This window comes from Phoenix dactylifera, chromosome 17 (genome assembly GCF_051530095.1).
Source record: "Phoenix dactylifera cultivar Ajwa chromosome 17, Ajwa_hap1_PhDact_Kaust_v1.1, whole genome shotgun sequence".
NCBI classification, from domain to species: Eukaryota; Viridiplantae; Streptophyta; class Magnoliopsida; order Arecales; family Arecaceae; genus Phoenix; species Phoenix dactylifera.
Window position 1 is genome coordinate 10,077,706 of NC_143206.1, and position 27,531 is coordinate 10,105,236.

General features: G+C 41.3%; 1 protein-coding gene across 3 annotated transcripts; it reads left to right on the plus strand.

The window, feature by feature from the left end:
* Positions 1-5,113: 5,113 nt before the first annotated feature.
* LOC103701724 (protein CLT1, chloroplastic-like) lies at positions 5,114-27,531 on the plus strand. Of its 3 annotated transcripts, none has more exons than XR_015974244.2 (10): positions 5,114-5,684; positions 10,972-11,117; positions 11,922-11,959; positions 12,053-12,168; positions 15,025-15,124; positions 15,218-15,253; positions 15,429-15,479; positions 15,592-15,715; positions 20,989-21,124; positions 27,100-27,123. XR_015974244.2 is itself a non-coding variant. In XM_039132824.3 (10 exons), exons 1-10 carry the CDS (start codon positions 5,257-5,259, stop codon positions 27,282-27,284), a joined length of 1,350 nt encoding a protein of 449 aa, XP_038988752.3. In that variant the 5' UTR covers positions 5,117-5,256; the 3' UTR covers positions 27,285-27,531. The 3 variants fall into 3 exon arrangements, 2 of the variants coding, with proteins under 2 accessions (XP_038988753.3, XP_038988752.3); XM_039132824.3 differs by having other exon boundaries at positions 5,117-5,684; positions 20,999-21,124; positions 27,100-27,531; XM_039132825.3 differs by lacking the exons at positions 15,429-15,479; positions 15,592-15,715 and having other exon boundaries at positions 5,115-5,684; positions 20,999-21,124; positions 27,100-27,531.

Sequence of the window (27,531 nt, forward strand, 5' to 3'; positions counted from 1 at the left end):
TAGAATATCGGGTCTCAGCTTCCCTGAGAACCCGACTGGTGTAATAGACCGGCTTTTGGAGCTTGTCCTCTTCCCGGACGAGGACTGAGCTTACTGCAGCTGGGGAGACGGCCAGATATAAGTAAAGGACCTCGCCTTTCTGGGGCTTGGTGAGCAGCGGGGGAGAGGCCAGAAGGCTCCGAAGCTCTTCAAAGGCCTGCTGGCATTCTTCTGTCCACCGGAAGTCTTTCGGCCGTTTGAGGCTCTTGAAGAAGGGGAGGCAGCGCTCGGCTGACCGAGAGACGAACCTTCCCAGGGCGGCAACCCGCCCCGCGAGCCGCTGCACCTCCTTAACTGTCTTTGGAGGCGACATCTCTTGCAGTGCCCGGATTTTCTCCGGGTTGGCTTCAATTCCGCGCTGGGTCACTATGAAACCCAGGAACTTGCCCGAGGTGACCCCGAACGCGCACTTCGCCGGGTTGAGCTTCATTTGGTATCTCCTGAGCTTGGCGAATGTCTCGTTGAGATCGGCTATGTGGTGTTCCGCCGCTCGGCTCTTCACCAGCATGTCGTCCACATAGACTTTCATGTTCCGGCCGATCTGGTCTTTAAAAATTTGGCTGACCAGTCTCTGATAGGTGGCCCCAGCGTTTTTCAGGCCAAAGGGCATCACCTTGTAGCAGTAGGTGCCCTTGTCGGTAATGAAGGCCGTCTTCTCCTCGTCTTCTGGCGCCATTCGGATTTAATTGTACCCTGAAAAGGCGTCCATAAAAGTTAGCAGTTGGTGTCCTGAAGTGGAGTCGACGAGCTGGTCGATGTTCGGGAGGGGGAAGCTGTCTTTCGGGCAGGCCTTGTTCAGGTCGGTGTAGTCCACACACATACGCCATTTTCTGTTGGCCTTCTTTACGAGGACTACATTGGCGAGCCAGTCCGGGTAGGAGACCTCCCGGATGAAGCCGGCTCCGAGGAGCTTGTCCACCTCCTCGGCCGCAGCTCGTTGTCGTTCCGGGGCTGAGCCTCTTTTCTTCTGCTTCACAGGCCTGCTGGTTGGCCTTACCTGGAGTCGGTGGACCATGACTCCGGGGTCAATTCCCGACACGTCCGCGGGCGACCAGGCGAAGACGTCAGCATTGTTCCGCAGGAAGCTGACAAGGCAATCCCTCTCGCGGGCGCCGAGGCCGGAGCTGACCTGCACGGTTAGCTCGGAAAAATTTTCTTGTAGTGGGATTTGAATAAGGAGCTCACCGGGCTCTACTTGCTTCTTCCAGAGGGTGTCCCTCGCATCGAGGGTTTTTATGAGCAGCGAAGGGCCCATCGGGTGGTCCGGCGCCTCGGTTGGTTGCTTTACTGTGTGGGCTGCCATGTAGCATTGCTTGGCGACCAGCTGGTCTCCGCGGACCTCGCCTACTCCTTGGCCGGTGGGGAACCGCATGAGCAAATGGCGAGTTGAAACCACGGCTCGAAGGGCGTTTAGCCCTGGGCGCCCAAGGATGGCGTTGTAGACCGAGGGCAGATGGACCACCAGGAAGTCCATCCTCACAGTGCTCTCCCGGGGGGCGAGGCCAACTGTGACAAGGAAGCTAGCCTCACCTTCAACCGGGACCGCATCTCCGGTAAACCCAACCAACGGGGCATTGATTCCCCGGAGATGTCCTTCTGTCAATCCCATTTTTTGGTAGGCATGATAATACAAAATGTTGGCTGAGCTTCCATTGTCAACTAGGACACGCTTTACATCAAACCTATTTACAATCATAGAGATGACCACAGCGTCATCATGAGGGGTTTCGACCCCTTCTAAGTCCTCGTCCGAGAACGAGATGACTTCATCAGTGCGCGGGTGCTTCGGGGGTGCGGCCGTTCCTGCCGAGGCCCACCCAATCATGTTGATGGTGCCAGCGATAGGCCTGTTGTCGTCCGGATTTTCGGTTGGTGCGACATTCTCCGCCGGCCTCCTTTCCTCATGTCGGTTCCTCACGAACCGGTTGAGTACTCCCCGACGGATGAGCGCCTCTATCTCGTCCCGGAGTTGGAAACAGTCCTCCGTGTCGTGCCCACGATCTCGATGGAAGCGGCAATATTTCCTGGGATTTCGGGGGAATCCCGTGTCTCGCATAGGAGGCGGGGGTCGGAAGAAGTCCCGACCCTCGATTTCCATCAGGATTTCGGCCCGGGGAGCGTTGACGGGTGTATAGTTCTCGTACTTCCCCGGGTACGTCCGAGGCCGTGGTGGGGACCTCGGTCGAGGAGGGGTCCTCTGCTGAGGTCGCCTCTGCTGTCGGGGCGGACTTCTCAGTCTGGGAAGATTCTTCTCTCGGCGGGGAGACCAGCTCCTTTGCCGGCCGCGCTCCTCGCGGCGCTTCTTCTGCTTCTTCGAGGCGGGCTCAATTGCTCCCCGCCTGGAGGCGACTGCCTCCTCGGCCTTGGCATACTTCCGGGCTCGGGCCAACATTTCGGTGAAGTCGGCCGGGAAGCTCTTCTCGATGGAGAAGAGGAATCGGTAGGAGCGAACCCCAGTCTTCAGAGCCGACATGGCTATCGACTGGTCTAGCTCGCGAACCTCCCATGTAGCGGCGGTGAAGCGGTCCAGGTACTCCTTGAGGGACTCCCCCTCTTTCTGTTTGATGTCGAGGAGGGAGTCTGACGTCCGTCGCCGGCGCCGGCTGGCAGCGAAGTTGGTGGCGAACTGCCTGCCGAGTTGCTCAAAAGAGGACACCGTATTCGGCTTCAGTCCAGAAAACCAAAGCCGAGCGGTCCCTCGGAGGGTTGCTGGGAAGGCCTTGCAGAGTATGGCCTCTGAGGACCCTTGTAGGGCCATGAGGGCCCGATAGCTCTCCAGGTGGTCGAGAGGGTCGGTCGTCCCGCTGTAGGGTTCCACTTGAGGCATTTTGAACCTCGCAGGAACCGGCTCATCCTCGATCTCGCGGGAGAAGGGGGACTTGGTAGTGAACTCAAAGTCTCCCTCTTGTCTTGCCTTCTTGCTGTGGAGTGCCGCAATCTGGCGCTCCAGATGCTCAACTTTTCGGTCGAGCTCCCCCACCCGTGGAATTGTCGCTGTGGTTTGCGCCGGCTCACGGTGGTCTGGGGCTGACTCTGCCTCAGAAAGTTGGGGTCTCCGGTCGAAACCTTCTCCCGGTAACTCCCTCCGGGGAGAAGCTCGTTCTTCGTTGTTGGCTCTGGAGGAGCCATGCAAGTTTTGGCTTGGGAAAACCGGGCCGTTGGGGAGACACTCCGGCGGGGCCTGGGCCCGTGGGGGGAGCGCAGGTAAAGCTTCCTCGCGCCGCAGACCCTGAACGGCGGCGGCCAGGGCCTGGACTTGCTGTACCAGGGCGTCGAACTGTTCCGGCTGGACCTGAGGAACTGGGTCAGCCGGAGTTGGAGAATTCTGGACAGAGTGTCCAGGGCTTTGCGGGGGACGCCGGGAGATGTTAGAGGCTCCCTTACTTCTCAACTTCATGACTGCTACTCGGGCCCTTCCTCTAGCGCCAACTGTTGCTGGAAATTGGACCCGGGGGCAATCTTCGGTCGAGGGAGAGGGAGCGGCGAGTCACCACGGCGGGGTGGCGACCGGTCGGCGGGCGGCGTCCTCTGTCTGGTGTGATCGGAAAGAAGGAGCAGCTGGTCCTCGTGGCGAGGCGGCGATCCGTCAGCTGGCGGCGTCCTCCGTCTGGGTGCCTGCACACGAACCGGTGGCCGGGTTTTCCGGCGCCGGCCCTCCGACGCTCAAGTCAGGGAGGGGGCAAATAGTGTAAAAAGAGAGATAAACAGTGTCTGTAGAGTGCATCCATCTTCCGACCCCCTCCTGAGAGGCCAAGGCTCCCTTTTATAGGCGGGGGTCGGTTTACCTGCGATGTAACAGGGCGAAGCCGTAGTACGGCTCGGCATGTTGTTCAGGTCGGCGCACGGTCAGGCGAATTATTGCACTGATGTCGGCGGTGAGGGCGTCGTACAACCCGAACTAGCACGCTACCAGGCGAATTATTGCATTGGTGTCGGAGGTATGGCCGAGATCAGAGACTTATCATAGTCGACTAGACTCTGCTGGGCTAATTTGCCGTGGAGAGCTGAGAGTCCGTAGATGACAGGAGCCATGCGCATTAATTGTGGAGTAAGCCGGAGATCCGCATTTATTGTGGAGTAAGCCGGAGATCCGCATTAATTGTGGAGTAAGCCGGAGATCCGCATTAATTGTGGAGTAAGCCGGAGATCCGCATTAATTGTTGAGTGAGCCGGAGGGTTACGGCGGCCATGCGCAATAAATGCCAGAGGGGCGTCAGGGTATGGTCCTCGGCCGGACCTCAGAGGTGCACGGCCGTAGTAGGTGGTTGACAAGAGTAGACCTCGAACATCGGGGTTTTTCTTAGACCGGAGGTCTCGAGGTCAGTCGTCTTGAGGTCGGGCGTTCCGAGGTTGGACGCCGACTTCGGCCGTCCAGGGTCGGAGGTTGTGCGGCTTCTTAGGGGCATTTGTGTCATTTGGGGGGAAAAATCTTATTCCCCTCAACAGCTGCAATTCACCACTCCAAACCAATGACTCTCAAAATCAAGCCCAAGGGCAGGACCAGATCATGGAACACCAGAACAAAGTCAAATGTAAGCTGTGTCGTGTCACTGTAGTCAACGTTTGCATCAATTTTGGAAGCATGACAATAGGCATGGTTAATGTCCTTGTTTCAATGATGGTGGCAGTGGGCTAAGTTTTTCATGGGCTGGTATCCTTCGCACGAAAGCATTCGCCTTCCTCCAAAAAATCCACCGTTGGATCACCCATCACACGACTCTCAAAGCACATGCCATGTCATCATAAATCATCCAACCATAACATACCACGTCAGCATCATATAGATCGACGGGAGGGTGAGTTTCCTTCCCTCCTCCCTCGAACGCTAAAAATCTCAGGACACAAACCAAGGCGTTTGGAGAATCTAAGAGGCCCCCGCCGCCGTTCCACTTAATCCCAAGCGACACGCCTCGATCACCCAAATGCAAAATTACGGCCTGACACGTGTCAACTAACAGTGGTCCAGTGCCGATAAGCCACGTGTCTCGACACGCGTCGCTATGCTTTTCACCAAAAAAAGGGACGTCTCCCGCAGGCCCCACCATAAAGAGGCCCCCCTCTCTCTTTCGCTCGAAAGGTGGGGCGGCTTCGATCAGGCCGCAGCCCCCCGTCCCCTCTCTGTCTCTCTTTAAAACCTTTTCCCTCTCAAGTCAAAAAGACTAGATCACGAAGAAAAGCAGAGAAAAAACTCTCCGATCTCCGACGGCGACGGCGGCGATGTCCGCCTCCTTCCAGCGAGTTCCCAATCTCCAGATTCCCTCCTCGCCGTCCGATCGCCGCCTCCGATGGTCCCACCACCACCGCTTGATCCCCCCTTCTTTGCTTCAGCATCGCGATGCGATCGCGGTCACCGGAGCTCTCCGATCCGTGGACCCGAGAAGCGGGATCCGGTTTCTTGATCCGGTCGTCCTCCGGTCCGCCGACGGCGGACCGCGGAGGAGGAGGGGATCGGTGGTGCGGGGATGCGCGCTGGGGGCCAGGGTCGGCGATGTGGAGGTGGAGCGGCGGCGGAAGAGGAGGGCGGAGGTGGTGGTGGCGGCGGCCATGACGGCGTTGCTGGGGACCGGGAACCGGGTGCTCTACAAGCTCGCGCTGGTGCCTCTCAAGCAGTACCCTTTCTTTCTCGCCCAGCTCGCCACGTTCGGGTACGTACCCGGTTTCCTCCTCCTCCTCCGTTGACTCTATTTTGATCAGCCAATGGACGGTCAGGATTCTGTTTCTTTTTTGGGAGGCTTTCTAAAATTTGGGACTTTCGGGTACCGGTTTAGCGGGGCACGAGGGTGTTAAGGAGTCGACAAATAGGATAGAATAATCCACGCGGATCCCGGGCTCCTGGTGGGTGTGGATTTGGGTGCCGGTTTATTGGTACCATGATATTGCTTTATTTGTGTGTGTTTCTGATTTATTTGGTCCTGGAAGGGGCTGGCATGCACGTGGGCGTGGGGCCCAACGTCGCGTTGGATCCTGACTTCGCGATTGTCAAATTTAGATGGCTACAAAACAATAATCTCTCGAACACATTTGGAGAATATTTTCTTGGGTTGTTTTGAATTCATAAATAGAAGAATCAAGCCGATGTGACTGACAAACTCTTTGAATTGTAATTTATAATGCATTGTTCGCTATATTCTTTGAACTGTTTTGACCGAGTTAATTCAAGAATTGTTGATTTTTCATGAATTATTAGTGGATTTTTGAAAGAATGGTTTGCAGATTAAGATGTTATGTGTGTGGCTGGCTGTGCATCATGGTGTTCCTTCTAAGTCTTGTAATTCGTTGCCTTATCGATAATTTTATGTTTTTTATTTTGATTTTTTCTAATTTTTTGCTTTTCTGAATTCTTTGTAAACATTTTATTTTGATTTATTATAAATTTTTATGATTTTGGGTTCTTTGTAAACTTTTGACAAATTATTTGACCGAAGAATTTGGAACTTTGTGATTGTAAGCAGAATTTTCACTTCCCTTTCTTTTTCTTGCTCTACAAAATTGCCTATTTTAATTGAATTTCTAACGCGACATGTGTCGGTTATTGGAGAGCACGTAATTTATCATTAATCAGTTTCCAGTTTCTTGAAATGACAGTGATCCTAGGACATGTTTTTTTTTTTAATTAAAAGAAATATCGATCGATACCTGGAGCTACCTAGTTTGGCTTAGATGTGCTGTCTTATTACCTTTGTAAGGAATGAAACTAAATGTGCTGGGCAACTGATCTGATTTCTTGGTATGGAGTATGGCTGAAAATAAAGGAGATATATTAGATACAAAGAAAGGTATAAGGGGAGAAAAGGAAAGATACAAGAGACTTTAGAAAACTTATTATTGTAAAGGTCCTTACTATAAAACCTGTTAGAACTTACTTAATGCAGTTCCCTCTAGAATATCTTGAGCCTAATTTATTTCCACACACTCTGTTTGCTTATGAAGATCACACTACTAATACCCATACAACATGTCATACACTTATTAAATCATAATATTTACAAGCTCTCTCTCGCTGCAGCAGAATAGTTCATTGCACCTCTTATGTTGAGAATGTGTTTGTATGTGTATCAGTCTGTAAATTTTCTTGTTGCGATCTTTTCATACCTTTCAAGCCGCCATATCTTTATACAAAAGAAGGGGGGACATGCACTTGAGTACTCCCTTGAGAAATTATTTAATGACAATCATACTTTCACCTTATCGTTGATGTCCCGGCAAAGCTCTCCAGTTATGCTCTGTTTTGGAGAAAGCACTTCTTCTATAGTTAATTTTTATGAATTATATTTCCGTTAAGATCATGATTAACAAACTAAGGCAACACAAATTCTTAGTTGGTTCAATATACTTAGCATTGCACTTCTCATAACATGTTTATGCTTGTTCAACTTATGCACTTGCTTTTGAATTGTGTTCCCGTACCAACCAGCCATTATTAGCCATGTTTCTTATACAAAAGGAACCTAGAAAAGAGATGCCCTAAAAGTAAAACAATTTAATTTGAAGAGGATAGAAGAAGAATACATCTTGGAAGTTGGAACTGTCCACCCAACAAGGGCTTGAAACTTTTATTGTGCCTTATTTTGAAATGAATCCTTTTGAGAGGTAATAAAAGAACTCAGGCTTTACTGATGTGAAAAATCATAACAGAATACCAGCAAAGGTTATCTGGACATGTCAAGACTAATGCGTTGTATAAGGTTACTGATATCATGAAAGACATATACAACAAAACAAGGTTAGGAAAATGAGATTTTAGTTGCTGTCATGCAGTAGGTTCATCCATGCCCCTTTATCTTTTGTCACTTGTTACATACATTTTGAAGATAAGGATTTGAGACTAATCAAACCAATTGATATGATATGACAATATGAGCAGATGTCTCTATAAGGATTTCAAAAAGGACATTGAAAACAAATGCATCTGGACAGAAATGAATGTCAAAGGGGTTTCCCAAAGCCAAACCTCTCTAATCAAAACCAAGTCTCGCCATCTCAGTATTGGATCCCCTACCGGTACCATTCTATTACTGTGTTAGTATGCTCAGTATGGGGGCTAGTTTAGTGCATGGACACTCAGTACACCCTCTGTACCATGTACTAGTTCGGTATCAGTACAGTACTGCACGGTTGGTTCGGACCGATACCGATACCGATCGGTATGGCAAACCATAATCTTAACAGTGTTAGCGGTAATGTTTTCAAGCAAATGAAGACCAGACCAATTTAAGGTGCCGTGTGTTGCATCATACTTATAAATTATAGTTGTGATCTATGAAGAAATGGAGAGAAAACCAACAAGTAAATTGAAAATTACTTTGCATAGGACAATCTTAAAATGTGACTTGATCTCTTAGTCTTGGAGTACTTAAGCAACTCTCTGCTTGTGGTTTATTCCAAAGTGATGATTGTATTCTTAGAGAACTTATAAAATTCAAGATCACTTATAACTTGGAAACTGAAATACTAAACAGATTTAAAGTGGCAACTGGGTGCCCACTGACTGAAATAATATTTAAGTACCATTGACAATGGAATGCTTAACAACTTTAGTATTTTGTCACTTAGACCAAGTCAAGCACACAAGTAGCATGACCATGTCAATTTTTGTGCTTGGTCTATTTTTGAAAATGAATATGGAGCCTGATGGTGAACTGAGGCTTCCTTTTGAAAACCTATGCCCTTAAAATAATGTCTTCATATTCTTTAGGTTATTACTGTGTTCAAACATGGTTCCTGCTTTTTTCCTTTCACACATATTCTGCATTCTTCTCTCAATCTCTCTACTTAATGTTTTTTCCTTTTTTCTTAAAATAGATGAAAAAGATTGGGGGAGCCTGCAATCAACTTTCCATTAAGATAATTGAAGTGTGCTCTTCTTACTTGTTGCCCCTTTAATGGAATTGTAGTCCAACCTCTCTAATTTAGTGACATAATTATCATCAGTAATGAGGATTTCCAAAAATTGCCCTTAAAGTAGCACTTCATATGTCAATCTCAGATAAAATATTCAAAGCAGTTTTGTTGCTTTTTATTTTTTGAGATTGCCTTCACTCTGTGGGGTGGGTTTCATCCATCTCTGTTGCTTATTCATGCTTTAGAGATGAATTTATAGCTTCCTATATCAAAAGGTATCATCTTCTCCCTATGTCTAATGACTCTGGTCTCTTCAAGTGTCCAGGAAAGTTAGAGGCTTGCTTCTTGATTTCATGAGCTTAAGGCTTTTAACTGCAATGAGTAAGGTAGATTTCTCTACCCACCAATTAGCCTTGTCACTTACATCGCTAGTCCTTTTCTGCCTGATCTTTCCATGACCAGGAATTTGACAAAAGTTTCTACAGTGTTGAGATCAGATTGATGGTAGGTCACAGAATTTGATCTATCCTTTAATGGAGCCTTCTTAACTTTGATTGTGCTTTATCCCAACCCATATTTGATGGAAAGAGGTTTGAATGGTGATATCTAGGCTACCTTCACTCATTCGTGGTACTTACTGCTGTAGAAGTTCAGGTTCAATTTAATTAATCATCATCTTGACAAGTTAAACTCACACTTTTTGACACACTGATAGTGATATATCCTATTAGTCATGAGCCTTTCTTCAATGAACTTTGGTAGTCACTTAATTGCTGTTCTCCAAGGGACCATCGTTTAGCCTGGTAGGATAAATGTGGTAAACCAGTCTATTAGTACTACTTTCAGCATTCACTATAGTTCTTTATGCATTCTTTGACATTCAACATTGCTTGCACTTGTATTTCTTTTTGACCTTCTTGGTAAAACTCAAGGCTCTCATATATGCTGATTGGTCTGGTGATTCTGCCAATTGCTGTCCTATGATCAGCTTATGTGTCTTTTGAAGAGACTGTATGAACTAGAAGAGCAAGAATAGGCTTGTCTCCCTTTTAAGTATCAACCTATGGATCATGCAGTGGGTAGAATTGTAAAAATACAACTCTATTCCTCTTCCAATTTTGACATCATTTGCACTAATATTCTTTTCCACTGTGAAAACCTAAGTGCTTTGAAGCTTTGGTTTTTCACGAGTGGACAAAGCATGTTGAGATAATGTTGCATATTTGAACCACTGAGTTTTAAGGGAGGGGGTTTGGGGTTGAGAATAGGTATATGAGATGTGGCCGTGTTGTTTTATCACTGAATTACACACACACACACTGTGATACTCTGAAGCCTCTGTTATTTTCCATTATTTTCTACTGATATGACTTTCTGTTATTGTAACACCTATGTTGGGGAGAACAGAAACAAGTCATTCTTTTCAAGTAATCTTTTTCTTCTACAGTTTGAACTCAAATAGAGAAACAAAGAAAAAAGGAGGAGCCATCCGTGGAGACCCTGACTTGTTTAAAACTCTTCACTTACCACAACTTTGTAGATACCTGCATCTTGAATAAATGCGCCCTCTTAATTCATGTCTTTTGCAAGATAAACAAAAGAAGTGCTGCCAAAAGTGGGAATGTATTTAATATTTTTATCAAATCAAATAATCACAGCTACCCATTTCTGTGTCATTCATGTATTGTATTTTTATATGTTCTATTAGAGAGCTAAAGATGTTTAAAATAGTGGATGGTTTCTCACAGTGATCAAATTATTTGCTTCACTGGGACCCACCAAACACCTGTTACTTCTGTTTCATTCTGTATCTCATTGTGTTCAACTGTAAATTCAATTAGCTTTGTTCTTGTCACTTTTCAAAAAAAAAAAAAAAAAAAAAACCTTTTATGATGCTTTGGAGCATGGAATATTGACACTCTTCAGACTGTCAACTGCATTGATCAGGCAATATAATAAATTGGAGTATAGTTCTACAGCCATACTTTTCAATAATTTGGTCTCCTACATAAATGGCTGCAACTTTGTTGGTGACCAGTGTATCAAGTGATATCATCTTAATTTTTCCATACATACATGCTTGTTTAACAGATATGTGGTGGTTTACTTCTCTATCCTGTATGCTCGCTATCATTCTGGCATTGTTACTGATGAGATGCTTTCTCTACCAAAGACTCCATATCTAGCTGTAGGACTCTTGGAGGCTCTGGGAGCAGTATCTGGAATGGCAGCTGGAGGTATACTACAATAATGATAAACTAACTGCTTCTCATTGGATCAATTTGTATGATTTTAACATGTTTGTTGATGTCAACCTGTAGTGCTAAATATCAGTTTTTAGATAATACAGACCAATATGAGTCAATACATTCTCATACACCGAACATGTAAGCCCTGTATCATATATATTGTGCTATTATATAATATATGATACAGCACAATTTCATCAGCTAGATTGTTGATTTGCTGATGTTAGGGCTTTAATTGATTTATGCTATGAAATCCAGCACCAAGATGCATGTCTAGATCATTCGGATGTAGAATTGAGTTAGATGAGTCAAATATATGGTTCTAATACACAATGCATATCTACTTCTGGAAAAAATCCATACTCCGAAGTAGAAAAATTACAGTGTATCTGAGCATATGCATTGATGTGGTTATATATTGTCCCAGCAGCATTGCACAATTGGATAGCCATGGTATACTAGGATAATTTTGGCACATGATACTGGAACTTTCTACACGTAATAAGAAAGCTCTAGAGCTAGCATCTCTGAACTTGTATTCCAATATTTGTCAACATCTATTTGAGCTTATTTGAACTAGTTTCTGTCTGATCTTTAATGGCTATATGTGATTCATTCAGCTAGAACATACCAATTTGTCTCAAGAATGTCCATTTGTTATTGGTGCCCTTGTTGCTTTGACATCAGTTCTCCTGTCCCGATTTTTTTTTTTTTTTGTGTTCTTATATTTAGATGGTTAACATGTGAAAGCTTCACTCATAGATGTTATTTGTTTACTTTTTGTTGAGGTAGCTGTTCTTTCTGGAGCGTCAATTCCAATATTATCTCAGGTGACCAGATACGTTATGCAGCTTTCCCTTAGTCATAATATCAAAATAAATGAATCCAGATTGCATGACATTTATTTGTTTTGTCTTTTGCAGACCTTTCTTGTTTGGCAGCTTCTGCTATCAGTTATTTTTCTTGGGAGACGATATAGATTCAACCAAATACTCGGTTGTTTTCTTGTAACCATTGGTGTGGTAATAACTGTAGCAAGGTAATAAATATAAAACAACGTGTGTATATTAGAAAAATAGATTAGAAGTTGGTTGAGTTTCAACTTTAAACAAACATTGACATGATAATTTTCACTTATGCAGTTGTGTCCCCTGAACTTGCCCTATTCTCCTTGAATTTTCCTCATTATAAAAGCATAATCATAAGTCCTTGCAAAACCCTTCAGATATTGAAGCCATATTCTACGATTTCTTCACTTTTGAAAAAGCTTTCTTAACATCAGCAACTTTTCTGCTAGAGCCATCATAAATGGGACTACAATGATGAGTTTATAAAAGCATTCCATAGTGATGGGGGTAATTACAAATACGCAATTAAGAGAGATTGACACTTCATATCAAAGAGATATGCTAAGATATGCATGAAATAATGTGCAAAAATGAGCAAGACGTTATCCAGAATGACGATCAGAAATTAAACAGTTTACACTTAGAGGTAGTCTTGAACAGCAAACGTCATTTCATCAATTTGGGGTCAGTTTTATAATCATACCGGTCCCTTGCAACGCCAGCCAAAAACAGGTGATGCTTTCAAAACCTTTCACTACTTCATCCATCTTTTGGTCTCCTCCAATCTTCTATCTAAGTTGCACATCTAAAAACTTCTTCATCAAGGGCCATCTGTATCATATTCTGCAGATGCTCAATTCATCCAAGAACCAATGTATCTCATATTGTCATCTAGTAATGCTTCAATTTCTTTCCTAAATATAGATATTTATTGCATAAGCCTTTTCAGTTATACTATATATTATTTTCAAAGTCCAAATTCTTATGTTATAGTTCAACATTTTAGATTATTGTCTATATTGATGAACATATTTAAAAAGCCATACCGATTATTTCAATTCCATATCTTAAGGGAAACATCCTCTATTGAGGCAAACCTTTGCAAAACCTTCCTCAGAACTTCTATCTAGGTTTTCTTATGCCACTTCTTTATCATAACCTTTAAATACTAACTCAAGATCTGACATTTGAAGCAGCTAGGTAGAAAATGGTAAAGAAGGAATAGCTGCTGAATTCAAGTTACAGAAGTGTTAATTGAGAAAATGTAGTCAATTAGCCACTACAAATGATTAGACCTGTAATTGTGGAAGTTTGTTGCTGCACAATGACAGCGACCAACTGGGTGATTTTTTACAGAAGAAAATTGTTTTAACTTAAAAATCAATCATCATAAACTTTACAAATATTTGGATATTCAAGAAGCTATATGAAGACTGTTAAATTATCATAACAAAAATAGAGTATGCCGAATGCAAATTTATTGAAGACATCCCAACTAAGATTGATGGACAAAAAAAATACTGCAGAGTGATTAGAAACATTATATGGTATTTATTATGCAAAACCATGGTGATATAGATGAGGACAAATGTAATAGAGGTGGAACTGGTTGGATGAAGTCGAAAGGTGCTTCTAGGATATTCTATTATCAACATGTAGTTGAAAAGTGTATAGAAGTGCAACAATGCCTGCAATGCTTTTGATATATGGCTAGTTAAAATGAAAATAGAAAAGAAAACAGACAAAAAAGGGGTTGATCCTCTTTGAAGAAGTTGATCCTCCTAATTTGTTCAAAAGAAGAAGAAAATTTTTTCTTAAATCTTGTTAATTCATTATAATTAATATGAATACTTTTACTCTACACAATAACCACCTTTTAGCAGCCAATAATAACCACCTATACACCATAAATCAACCAGTATAATATAACTATCCTACACCACTAATACAGAAATAGAATTACAATGCATTAATCCACTAAAATAGTAACATTTATTTAATCTACTATTTTTTGATAAACAAGCACATATTAGCCTTATATTTTGGAACATTGGGCAATGCAAAGGGTCCATACAAACAAGTTGAATGCAGCAGAATTAAAAATGTCAAGATAGATATATGGTAGAAACTAATTGAGCATATTAAAGGATCTGTAGGGGCTGCATAAATCAAGAAGGTAATGGAGAATAAGTTGAGATAGTTTCACTTCTCATCAATCAACATTGTATGCTGTGCAGACAACATATGCCATTGGTCACCTTCCTAGTTATTGGCCTTGAGTTCGATGTAATTCATCATTCTTTTCTTTTTTGAGAACGAGAACTAGAGCAAGCCCAGCCAAATTCAGTGTGAGGGTGTGACTCGAACCCAATTCGTTGTTATGCAAACCTGTGTTTACCAACTGAACCAATTGGCATCCTCACATATATGTCATCATCTTAACCTATGACACCGATAAAATTGCTTAATATCATTCTTAATCAATAGAATGAAAATCATTACTTAAACAGTCTCAACCACCTTCAAGAAAGCTGGCCTTCTATCCTTCTCAAACTAAGTGATCTAGTCTGCAGGCCTGCTGTCCCATCGACAGCCAGCTGTCTATTGTTTCCAAAATTTACATAAATTTCACTAAGAAATGATCAACTCATATGCTAACTAAAGTATTCTTGCAATGACTCAAATATCCAACTAAAACCTTTTTTTCTATAAATAAGAATATGTTCTGTAAAGGATTTCTTAAACGATTATTATATTTGCTGGTATTCATTTTATAATTCTCAGCGAATATTGCAAAAATAAATTTCAATGATGCCTGATTGCTTGTAATTTCATTGTCAAATTAGTATTTCCTTTTTTATTCATGTACTCATGATTACAAATTAGCAGGGGCTAAATATGATGTTTCTTTCTCAATCATATATGCCAAAAATTTCTGGATCAATGTTCTTTCATCAGATTATCATTTGGTGGATTACGCTTTTATCCAGTTAATAAATTCTCAACTAGACAGTATGTTGTATGAGAATTGCTTATAACTTGTACAGTGGATCTGGCGCTGGTGATTCATTGAAAAATGCTGGAATTTTTTGGGCACTATTGATGATAATCTCATTTTTGTTTCAAGCTGCTGATACAGTGTTGAAGGTATTAATACATAAAGCAGATATTAAAAACTGATTGTCAACTCCTGTAAGACAAATTTCTTCTAATGCAGTACAATACTGTTGTCATATGCAGGAAACAATATTTTTGGATGCTGCTAAGAAATTGGAGGTACACATGTTTGCATCATTAATTTCTTTGAGTGCACTGTTTAATCTAGTTTTTCAAGAAAGTTATAATTGATTTGATTGTTAATTGGTTCTCTTGTTCCATTTTCTATTTACGGTGTTGTGCACGAATCATGTATGTGAAATACTGAAGTACAAATAATGCCTATATGCTCCAGGGGGGATCAGTTGATCTTTTTGTTGTGAACTCTTTCGGATCTGCTTTCCAAGTAAGAACACTACCATCGGTGTGAATTCATTGTTTTGAGTCATATGAACGCCTCCATCTTTATCTTATGATTTTGCTCTTGTAAAAATTATATAAAATCTTTTGTCATCCAGGCACTATTCATATGTCTCTTACTACCTTTCTTGTCAAAGTTATGGGGTGTTCCTTTCAATCAGTTGCCAACTTACATTAGAGATGGAGCAGCCTGCTTCCTAAATATAGGATCATTATCAAGTGGTACACCATTAAAAACTTGTTCCTTTTATTCAGCTTTCCATAGTTTCCTTTTTTCAGGAATTTCATAATCTTGTAATAAAAATTTTACTAAAATACCACAAATACTAAATTCTATTGCATTTGCTATTCAATGCGAAGCCCATGTGAAATATAATTGGGTACAGCTGGAGATAGTGGCTAATAATTATATGACAAAAATCCCAATTATGGACTTGGATTTCGTTTCTACTTATGATAATCTATCATTTGGAAAACATAAATCTCATGACGTAGTTTGTCGTCTCGGTACCGGACCCCATATTAGTATCTTCTTATTATAGTGTCGGTATGTGGTGTGGCACGAGACGGCAAGGCATTCCGAGTGTTGGTACGATGTGATAGTGCATACTATTTTGACACCAATACGGTATGGTACCGATCGGTACGGCAAACCTTGTCTCATAACCTTCTCTATATGCAATCAAACTTCATGGTGATGAGTAAATTGAATATTTTTGGAAGTGTTATCATGAAATGATGATCAAAAGGTCAAATATACACATATACACATATATGAGTTATTGTACTTTTTAATGATGTTGAGTGAACAAGAGCATAATCATGATATCTTATGATCAAGGATTTAAGTACAATGTGGTACCAGTCTATGCTATTGGTGCTATACTGTATCAATTACGAGCTGATACTTGGTATGCCCCTCGCAGTTGTATCATATTGATGCATGGCAATTGACATCACCTTATCTATCATCTGCAGCAATCATTATACAATATGGTAGTATGCTATGGTAAGTGTTAGTACTGAGACATACTAGTTTGGTCCTAGAATGATACGATACCAAGATGTTGCCATTGCAACTCTCAAGGTAGTCGATACTGGGATTTTTTTTCCGTTCTTCTTTTTTTCTTTTTTGTTGATCAATTTTTAACTTTTTTAACTTAGATGAAATTTTAATAAATATTTTTATATTTCAGTCTAATTTACACCCGCGAAGGAACCCAAAAGAAAAGAGTGTGCCCCCACTGCTGCTGTTCTCATTCACTTTTTCTAGAAAAGAAAGCATCTCAATTAGGTCACTTCTGGTACTGGCCAAGCTGGAGTTGGTACCGACTTGTCTCGACCAATGTCAAGGGAGAAAGGCAGGGCATCCTGGTTTGCAAATGAACAATTGAGTCAAACCCACCCTGCATATTGATCTTTATGTACAATAGTATGGTACCAAAAGGATGGGCCAGTACTGCCAGTACCTGAATCCCTGCTTTAAAAGTTGCTTGTGTTGAAGTTGTCATACATCCCCAAGATTTTGCCTCAAGTCATATTATGGAGGGGACTCCCCCTGTAGTTATATACCAGTGGAACTCCCGGATGGGACTCCCTCCTGTTCTCAAATAAACAAATAAGTAAATAAATAAAACTAGCATCCAGATTGACAAGATGAATGCAATCAGTTGTATCCATATATATAGCTTGATGGAGATGACCTACATTTAGTACATTGTGACAAAAGCAATTAATCAACAATAAATGATTAATTAATTTTACATGAGATTAGTTTAGTCACAATAAATTTGGTACACCTAGTTGAAAGTACAAGTGATGGCTTACGAGAAAGATTCTAAGGGTGCCGCATTATAAAGAGCATCAATGAAGGGCATTGACACATCATGCCATTGTATAAATAAGACAGGAATGAGGATTAAATATCATGTGTTGTGCTCGTGGCCATCATAAGCTGGCAAGGTACATACCATACCATGCTGATCGTGTGCCTGCACACATGCTGAAGCTTGCTGACACCAAAATGGGTCCATGCTGTCCTATGCTGTTTCATGCCAGGTCTGTGTCAGTGGACCAATTTGATCCAGCACATACCAACATGCTGGATAAAAGGGTAAGTGTCTCTGTATTGTGCCTATGCCATACAGACATGGTATGTACTGTATGATATAGAACACATGGTATGATACTCCAATCCATGAACAAGAGGGAAAACTTTAAAACTTGCAAAGTAAGGTCTGAAGGAAGGTGCATGGGTGATAAGGAAAGAAGTGGAAAGAACTAAGAGCTTTAAGGGAACGTAGGGTTTGGAACAAGAAAGATGAGATCATAAGAAGAAATGCATAAAAATCTCGTTCAAAGAAACAATAAGACATTTCCCTTAGGAATGATATTGGATTTTGAATTTATCATACATGTTCTTCACAAAAATATCTTTTATATCTCATAAATCACTCTTGCAGACTTGAGATAATCATTTTGCATGGACTTGGTGGAAGGAAAAATTATTAACTTCTAAGTGAAAATATTCTCATAAATAGATGAGAAAGAGTATTGGTTTCTATTAATATGTAATAGTGAATTTTAAGCAACTAATGTATTGGCATATGCAAGACACATGATGGATAAATCGTGACTTGCAATTTCATAAGATTTATGCACTATTTTCGTGATATCGTAGAATTATTAAGGCAAGACAAAATACATAATCTTGTATGTGCTTTATAAGTTTTTTATGTACTAACCTAACACCAATTTTGAAGTATATAAAGTTATGCCAACTTATCAATGAAATTGCACGTACTATTAAACGATGTATCTTTTTTTCTATAACTAATGATCCACAAATATGCGAAACCAAAAAATGTTGAACCGGCCCGTACCGGCCGGTTCAGCTCGTACCAAACCGGTGTTGGCTCTGACCGGTCCAGTTCGGTGTTAAAAATCGGTACCGGCCCGAACCGGCCAACCGTACCGGTCCGTATCGGTTTCAAATTTTTTTGGAGCTTTTGGATACGTGAACCAAGCCGAACCAGTGGTGCCAGTTTGGTACCAGTGGTACCAGTTCCGTACTGGTCCAAACCGGTACCGAACCGACACCGGCGCCCACCGGTACATCGGTACCGTCGGTACGGAGAACCTTATGCGAAACTATATATACGTATATATATATTGTTTTGGTTTGTTATATAAGCCATCATGGAATTTGTTTGTACATAAAAAGCAAATATTTGTAATAATTTTTCAGTTCTATTGAATGTTAAAGTTAACTTTGTGTTGTATAGCGAATAAAAGAAATGCTATCATGTAGGAGGGGTCTTACTTGGAAAGGTTCTGATAGGGACATCAGAGCTGATCATCCGCCCGTCTAGTCCACTATTTTTATTAGCATTTTATTTTATTTTTGGGCTTGTTTGCATTTTATTGTTGTAGGGCTTTATTTGTGTTATTTTAGGGCTTTATTGGGAATTATTTTTGTGTAAGGGGTTTATGTTAATTGGTCTTGTTTGGGCCCTATATATAGGAAACTTTTATCATGATTAGGGTTTCAATGAAGTGAATTAAGAATTTCTTCCTCACGTCTCTCCTCCTCTCTCTTTTCCCTCTCCTTCTCTTCCTCCCTTCTTCCCTCCTCCTTCTTTCCCCCTTCCTCTCTTCTTCTCCTCCTTTCTTCCTTCCCCTTTCTCCTATTTTCTCTGACCGGTCGCCACAACAACCTTTCACGTCTCAGTTCTGCATTAACTTGGTGCCACAGTACCCCTTTCCCGTCTCAATTCGTCATCAACTTGGTATCAGAGCCGTGCTTTGCCTCTGTGCCAAAGTAACAGACCCTGATGCATGTCAGAGTAGCCCCCGATCCCACGTCTCAGGCTGCCGCACGAGTTCTTCACCATACCCCTCGCTCCGCGAATGCCGGAGCGTGTTGAAGGGCCACGCACAACTTGCATTGCCAAAAGAAGAGAGAGCATCACATTTCTTCTCGCGTCACTGTCCTTGAGTCCCAACGAGAACAGCAACCGATGGTCTCAGGTCCACCGTGACAGCCGCAGGCATCAACCACAGGGAAGGATTCCCTAGATCTACTGTAGCAGCCACTAGTGTTCGACGGCCACTGCTCCCGGAGCTAGTGACCGGTCATCGGCCGCCACCATAGGTCACGAAGCTCCATCGCAACCGCCGATGCAGATCTCGGCACGGCCTCTCGAAACCGTCGGGAGGTTTCAGTTCGCTAACGGGTTAGGTATAGACCCGTGAACTCTTCTTTTTTTAGCAACCCGGATCCGTTCCGGAGAAGAGAGAAAAAAAAATATATCTCCGCAGGGTCACATGATCTACACATGATTCTTGCACGTGTGAAGCCGCACGTGCTTCCCACATGAATGAAAAAAAAAAACTGCTTACCTCTATTCCCGATGAAGAGGAAACCCTAGAGGGTTTCCACCGCTGCTCCCGCCATCGACGCACCACTGCCCATGCACCGCCGCTCTGCCGCCCCACCGCGACTGCCGCCGCGCCACTCGCCCGCCTAAAGCTAGGGTTCCGCTCGCCGCTCTGCCACGGCGCCGCCGCTTGCCGCTCTTCTTCGCGCCCACCCGCGTCGCGTCACTTCCACACCATCCTCTTAGATATTGCAGAGTGAAATATCTGCAATATGCATTATCAGCCTTTTCATAGTTAAAGGAAATTGTAAATAACATTTAAGGAGAAATTGGATAAGAAAAGTATTAGACTATTAGTTGTTTATTAATGGAATTGCAGGTATTAATTTAAGGATAAATCAAATAAGAGAAAAAAGTCAAGTATTAGTTGTTTATTAATGGAATTGCCGGTCTTATGTAAGATATTAGTTGAGAGAGGAGGGATGCCTTTTTAGTATATCCCCCTGCCTCTTCCTCTCTCCCATCTTTGCTCCCTCCCCCTCTCTCTCTTGTTCTCGTTTATGACGTGTATTATTATAGAAAATGTTATTGAGATTGTTAGAAACACCTAATTCTTGTATGGACTGGAAAATCAGATCTAACTATATTTGTTGACGACAATTAAGTAAGAAAACCAGTTGCGGAGATTGGCAATCTTGTGGGGAGTTTACAGTATTTCTACACAGAAATTAGCAGACAGAATGTTCCTAGAGTATTTCTAGAATTCAAAACTATTAATTTTCCTCTATAAATAATTTTTTGCTCCATTTACTTATGAATGATGCCTTGAAAAGCTCGAGTTAAACCAGGATAGTCTCCATGTTCATCCTTCATAGGGTGGGATTGTTTAGTTACTATTGTCTCAGTAGACCATAGACCAAGAATAAAGGGGAAATTAATTAATAGATTCAACAAAAATGAGCCAAGTCATGATATTTTTCCTTGAATTCTTATTTCTGTTTTAGCCCTACTAAACCCCAAAATGTTTACACACAGTAAATAGAATATAATATTTTTTCTAATAACATAGTCACCTTTTTATGAGATTTGTTAAAGAGATGGTAACAACAATATCAGCTTATAACAGGATGTGAAGGAGCACCGGTGCTACCACTGTTGTTTGTCATTGTTAACATGGCATTCAATATATCATTGCTACATCTTCTCAAGATCTCTTCAGCAGTGGTCTCTTGCCTTGCCTCCACTTTTTCAGGTTCATCATCTAAACTTTCTCTGTCTTTTACACTATATAACATTATATTATATAGTATTATATATGCTCTTCTGTCCATTATATATATGCTTGTCTTTTTACCTCCCTAAATGTTCAGCGAAATGATTACTTCAGCAATAACTAATTGCAAAGTTGCGCTGGATTCACTCTCAATGTATGATGTTCTTTATAGTTTTCATAGCAACAGGTTGTGGTATGACTTACCACCATGACACTGTCAGCTCTCTTCTGTATCTAACCAGTAAGTTGATAGTTACTATTTAACGGATGCATCGTTTAAGTCATAGCATTCAATTGAATGATGATTTTAGTGCTAACTAGTTACTAATCTTCTTTTACATGTTTCGGTAATGATAACAGTAAATGGCATAGTTGATCTTTTGAAAGGTCAGAAAATGTCTAACCAATTATATCATCTGAATTCTAATCTCTTGTAGCAAAACCCAGGCAAGGCACCTCTTGTTTAGGTAATAGCAATGGTAAATGACATGGTCAATCTTTTGGAAGGCCAGAAGTGTCTGACCAATTATATCATCCAAAAATTCTAAACACCTTATTTTTGACTGACATTGAACTAATAGTTGTTGGGGTAGCAAGAGTTATCCCTATCAAAAATATATCTTTGGATCATTATGTGATCCATCTGAGAGTTCACAAACTGTATTTTAATAAAGGGATGAACCAAAATACAGCTTGATTCCTCTTTTTTTTGTACGAATTTCAAAATAGCATCAGTTGTTCAATTGGTATCTCTTACAGCAGCCATTATAAGAACAAAATAATAATTCATATCTTCGTACAAACTTCTTTAAAGAAAGTATTTAGTTGACATTGATTTTAGCAAGAAACACCATAATATCTTTGATATTGTCCATTATTACCCCATACAATGGCTAATAACCCCCATTGTTATGAATTATGAATCCCAAAACAAACCAATGTCTAAACCTAGAAACTAGAAAGCAATGGCTATTATTTCAATTATAATAGGAAATAATAGATTTAGGGCTTCATTATTTGGGGATATCAACTTTATTGAAACCAAGGTACGAAACACCAAGTATCGGTACTATGTGAACCGAGATTTGGTATGTCATGCGCCATATGAAAGATCATGCTAACAAAGTGTATTGACGGGTACACAGATATGCAAACAGCACCCTTGGTACGGCCTTTTTTTGGTCCCTAAACTGCAGTTTGTATTCTTTATTACTTTTTCTTGTCTAAATACTATATTTTTTCAAGAAATAGAATGGCAATATTAAGTTAGATAACTAGTCAAGGGCTTCTATGTATGCAGAGTTCATGCACAATATATCGAAAAATCAACCCAAAAGAAAGATTTTTTTGTCATATGGATTTGAAGCATCAACCAAGGTTCGCAGTACTGGTGCTTATCAGCCCATACCAGGCATATCATACAACGTTGGTACTGAACCGATATTTGGTACGAGGGGCATGCCAAGTATTGGTATGCGAATCAATCCCCCATATTAAGTGTACTAACATTGTACCAGTATACTACCATTACGTGGTTCATTACCTAGATTGCAAACCTTGGCATCAACGGTGCAAATACTCTTACCTTTTTCTAGAAATTGATTTTTTACTTTTAAAATTAGTTTTATGGAATTTAACTTTAAAAAAAAAGAGAAACTAGGCAGTTGAGACCTTCCATTCTATTCGCTATCAACAACCTTGTCCGAAGTCATTCATCTTTGACTTTCTACTCCACCCCTATGTTCTCCTTTCCTCTTTCTTAATCTCTTCCATTGTACTCCCTATCTCATCTAGACTCGTGCTTCCTCCTCTCTCAATGGAACTCACTAAAGATTCTGGCTTTTTTGGTCACTTCCACCTCTCACGGTTGTTTTCTAGTCTTGAGGTGTAAAGTCCTTTAAAGGACTATGATATATAGATTTAACTTCAATTAGCAATCATTAGATCTAAAAGGGAATTAAATAGAATACTATTCTTGAATCTCATTATGATAATAACCGTGCTCTAGTATGATCATTTAAAGTATAGTACAATGTTTCTGCCTCGATGAGTTATCTGGCATGTTGGGTGTTTAAAAGGATATTGATTTGAAGACATGTTATGAATTTATTGTGGATCTGATTAGTAATTTCGAAAAAGAACTAGATCCTTCAAACATGCAGCAATGGTGACATGGCCATGGTTATGGTTGTTGGGGACGTCATTTCTATGCTTGAAAATCATTGCATGCATGGTACGTCGTACCGGCCCGAACCAGGCGGTATGGAGTATATGGTACCATACCAGTATCTAGTTCAGGTGGCTTACTAACACTCAGTATGCCAAAAAAATTTCGTACCGTACCGTACTGACACTGTGCTAGTATGGCACTGGTATGGGGTCCAGTACCAAGATAGCAAACTTTGATTACACCTATAGATCTATGACTTGATATGATTGGAATAAGCTGATATTATATTTCCTATTCTGAACCACTTCTCTCTACCATGCGTTGATCTAAAATATTTCAGAGACAGCTAAGATATTTAGAGTATTTAGAGATAGGAGTGACCAAGGGATTCTGGAGAGGTAGAAATACAGAGGGAGTAGATGAAAAACAGACTTCTATGGGTGCGAAGATGAACTTGGATAGATGCACTGTATGAGACGAAGAACTAGCAGGCAGGTTAGAAAAGTTAAGCGCATATTGAAAGGGTATATTGGGAAAATTATCTCAGGCAACTTAGAAAGTAAACGGTTAATTTCAATAGTGTGTGCCAAGGTGCATGGAAAACCAATACATGGTCACCTAGCTTTCCTCCAAAACTAATAGCCTAAAAAAAGTTATTCTAGTGGGATTAGATGGTCTCTTCTCGTCAACATATTCAAAAATCATCCTGAAGGACCTGAACGTGCACCAATTGATCATGTTATTTTCGAATTTATGTGAATTTTAGGATAGGTTTTTGGATGAATCCAAAATCCCAAAATTTGTTAATTTTTTTATCTTGCTTTCTTGCTCCTTAGTTTTTATCATGATCAAATGTTTTTGTCTTAATTTGATAAAGTTTCTCCTTAGTTTTGCTAATTAATTACAAATTAATCATCAAATTACTTATAAAAATTTTTAAAAAGGCTTAAGAAAGAAAATAAACTAGCTAGAATAAATTTCTAGCTCACAAAATGGTTGTGCATTAGTTGATCTGGTGCAAAAGGTAGCAGCTTGGCCTGTCTTCCTCTCATTGTCACCTTCAAATGGTGGAAAAGAAGAGAGGGAGTAGTCCAAGATCGGTTGGTGGACAAACTGACCTCAATCCACCGCCCCGAATTGCTCAATCCATATTTAGTTCATACAGTTGATGAGCATTCCATTCGAACTAAGCTCCACTGAAACAAGGAGGCCTCGATATGACGTACCGTGCAATATGTGTGCTGAATTGCTTGGTATTTCAAACCTTGATTAAAATTCCTTTTGTTCTTGAGCTTTTGATTGATCTAGCAATCTAAGGCCATTTCTCTAACAAGAAATAAAATATGTTTGCCCTATTTTTCTCTCTTTGATGAGATTTGAGCATATCCAATGGTACTTAAATCATCTTTTGATGAAGAAATGGATCAGATTTGGAACACTCTCTCTTTGATGAGCTTTAGGATTACTAACAATCCATAGACTATCTTCAGCTTAAACTTATTCCTACCTGTATGACTGACTTGACAAGAAGATGAGCATGGAATGCATGAATTGTCTGAACAATGACTCGTTTGATGTAAGGTTTCAAATTTCATGGTATACCGCTGGACCATTCACATACGGCTACAATATAAAACACAATATGCCTCCTATATCTACTCACAATTTGTCACCAAATGATACCCCCTTGTCGAGATGGATCAATACAGTGTGAGATACAAGATCAATATGGTAAAGATATGGTCAAACTTTGAAACCTTGGTTTGATGTGCATTAAGAGTTGTGAGAAGACATCTGACTTTTTTTCCCGTGTTCTTCCTTACCTCGAAGTCATCTAAACTGAGATTTCAAAGTTGTGAGACGTGAAGGATTTCTAATTTCTTCCTCATCTTTATGTTAAAAGATGGCCACTGCTCCCCTTGCAAATGTATAGTGGGTTGCAAATATCCAGACATGTATAGTTGTATGAGACAACATGGTCTCTTGGGGACCATCAAGTGAATCTAATTGCTTTATCAAGATATCAGGAATGAGGGTCATAAATCTAAGCCATCCTATGGCTGATACGATTTGCTTAAACCAAATGCCGGAAAGACCACGTCTCTGGTCTTTAAGATCTCTTTGCTTCCAGAGGCTTAGTCTACCACTCCTAATGCCACGTGTGCATTATCTCTAGATTAATCGGTTTCATGTCTGTTCGCCGAACTTTCTGTCCGGTGCCATGCAGAAGTCATATGTGAAAAGGAACCAATTCAATGTAGGAGGTCCATTTCCAAGTTAGGGAGGTAGGCGGTAGACATCAAATGAGCTGAATCTGCAATGTTGATCCTCATTCATGTGACCAAGCAATACATAGGCCTTTTTATCCCACTTGTAAGAGGCTCTTCTTTCCTTTTCAAAAACCAGGGGCGGAATCTAATATATAGAACCATAGTTTGGTTTATGGAATGTAGTTTGGGCCGCTACAAAGTCTGCTGTTCGGCAGCTATTGTGTGAGTTTTTGCCATCTTAATTGCCATTCCTGCTTGCAATCAATTATGTTATTATGCTCTCCAGTCGAACTCTTAAATGCAGTAGCAAACTTTGAATTATGACCTCACCGGCATGTAAAGAAGGGATCTGACCAATCTTAATCTGGTCAACTCTAGGCTGAATAGAATATAACTAGGCCTTAACCAACATGACAAGAACTGGACCTACACTAAGATAAACATGCAAGATATCTGGGTCTTGTCCAAACATAGGATGGACAGAAGTAGCCAAATCAAAAATCAGATTCTGATGTGTATTACTGAAGCAACAGTCCTATAGAGAAAAACCAGAAATATATTTGAACAGTCATCAATGGTTTGTATGTGCAGAATTATTATATTATTATCAAAATTCCATGTAGGCAGAAGCTAAAATAAAAGATCAAAGTGTTGACTCTAGGCCTAGGTTGACAGTCAGGATAGGTGTTCACAAAACTAGAGAAGAGGTCATGCTGGTATATGTCATAAGTTAATGCGTTAGTTAGGTTATCAGTATCCAAGCATCTTCAATGGAAGAAAATATTATAACTTAAGTGGTACCAAACAACGTATCTTCTTGTTTAATCTGGAGAAGGCCCCTTCATGGCTGTAATGACATGCGATCAACATGTCTGACAGCTTACACCACAGTAATGGAAGTACATGTCATTAATGTTGCATGAGTTTGTTTAATCAGCATGGTTAAGCTCATGTCACTGGAGGAGCCAAACTGAGAGATCTTCCATTATTTTGGTACCACTTTTGACTTCTTCCAGCAAAGGAAAAGTAAACAGCAAATGAATTGGAACTAGATCCTGTCCCAGTCCAGCACAAGGTTGGTTGCTTTTGGTTGAGTGTTTGTAAGAGGTAGTCTGTCAAGACAGCGGCCAATATATTCCGCCTTTCTTTTTCAAAGAAATAGGAGTCTAAGCCAATGGTATTCAAAATTTATGTGCTGGCTGCCATCCTTGGAGACTTGATGGATTTGTTTTAACCAGGCCTCACTATCAGTCTCACCAACTACGTTCTTTCTTAGCGTGTCACAACAAGAACATGAACCTGAATTATAAGCCATCTCTATCATTATCTGGTTAGTGTTACAGGCACAAGTAATTGGACAAAAGTGTTACTAATGTTTCGGATGAATGATGTAAGCAAAATTGCAACTTTGGTCGTTTCTCGTAATTTCTCTCTTCTTTCATTGTAGCCTTAGGACCAAGTACATTGTAAGTTGGAAAACTACAAACTGAATGTGGTTGATGGTTTTGGTGCAGTTCCCCTCTCCATCTACGCCTTCACGCTGCCGTTGCCATACATCGGAGTGGCGTCATCGTTGCCGGCAGGTTTTGTCGCGGGGGCGGTGGTACTTGTGGCTGGCCTCCTCCTCTACTCCTGGACTCCACCCTCAAGTCCTGCCACCCAAGCACAGCCACAGCCACCATCACTGGCCCAAGGATAGAGATCACATCATTTCTTCTTTTTTTGCCTATTTTTTTCTTCTTTTCCTACATTTAAGAAGGTAGTATAAATCTCTGGCACTGGGCAGAACAGAAGTTCTCGTGGTGGCAGCCAACCTGTTTGTGGTATTCATATTTAATGGGATAAGAGGAGAAGGCGAAATGATGGAATAGATGACACGGATGACCACATCTCGACCATGTTTGTATGTTATATTAGCTTACCATCAATGGTTCTCTACTTCTCTA

What these genes read in the sequence shown, in the direction of transcription:
- LOC103701724 (XM_039132824.3), top strand. Translation starts at nt 5,257, where the DNA reads ATGTCCGCCTCCTTCCAGCGAGTTCCCAATCTCCAGATTCCCTCCTCG. An exon ending in ATCTGGAATGGCAGCTGGAG is followed by an intron (nt 11,118 to 11,921) that starts GTATACTACAAT and finishes TTGTTGAGGTAG; the next exon opens with CTGTTCTTTCTGGAGCGTCA. An exon ending in GTGGTAATAACTGTAGCAAG is followed by an intron (nt 12,169 to 15,024) that starts GTAATAAATATA and finishes TAACTTGTACAG; the next exon opens with TGGATCTGGCGCTGGTGATT.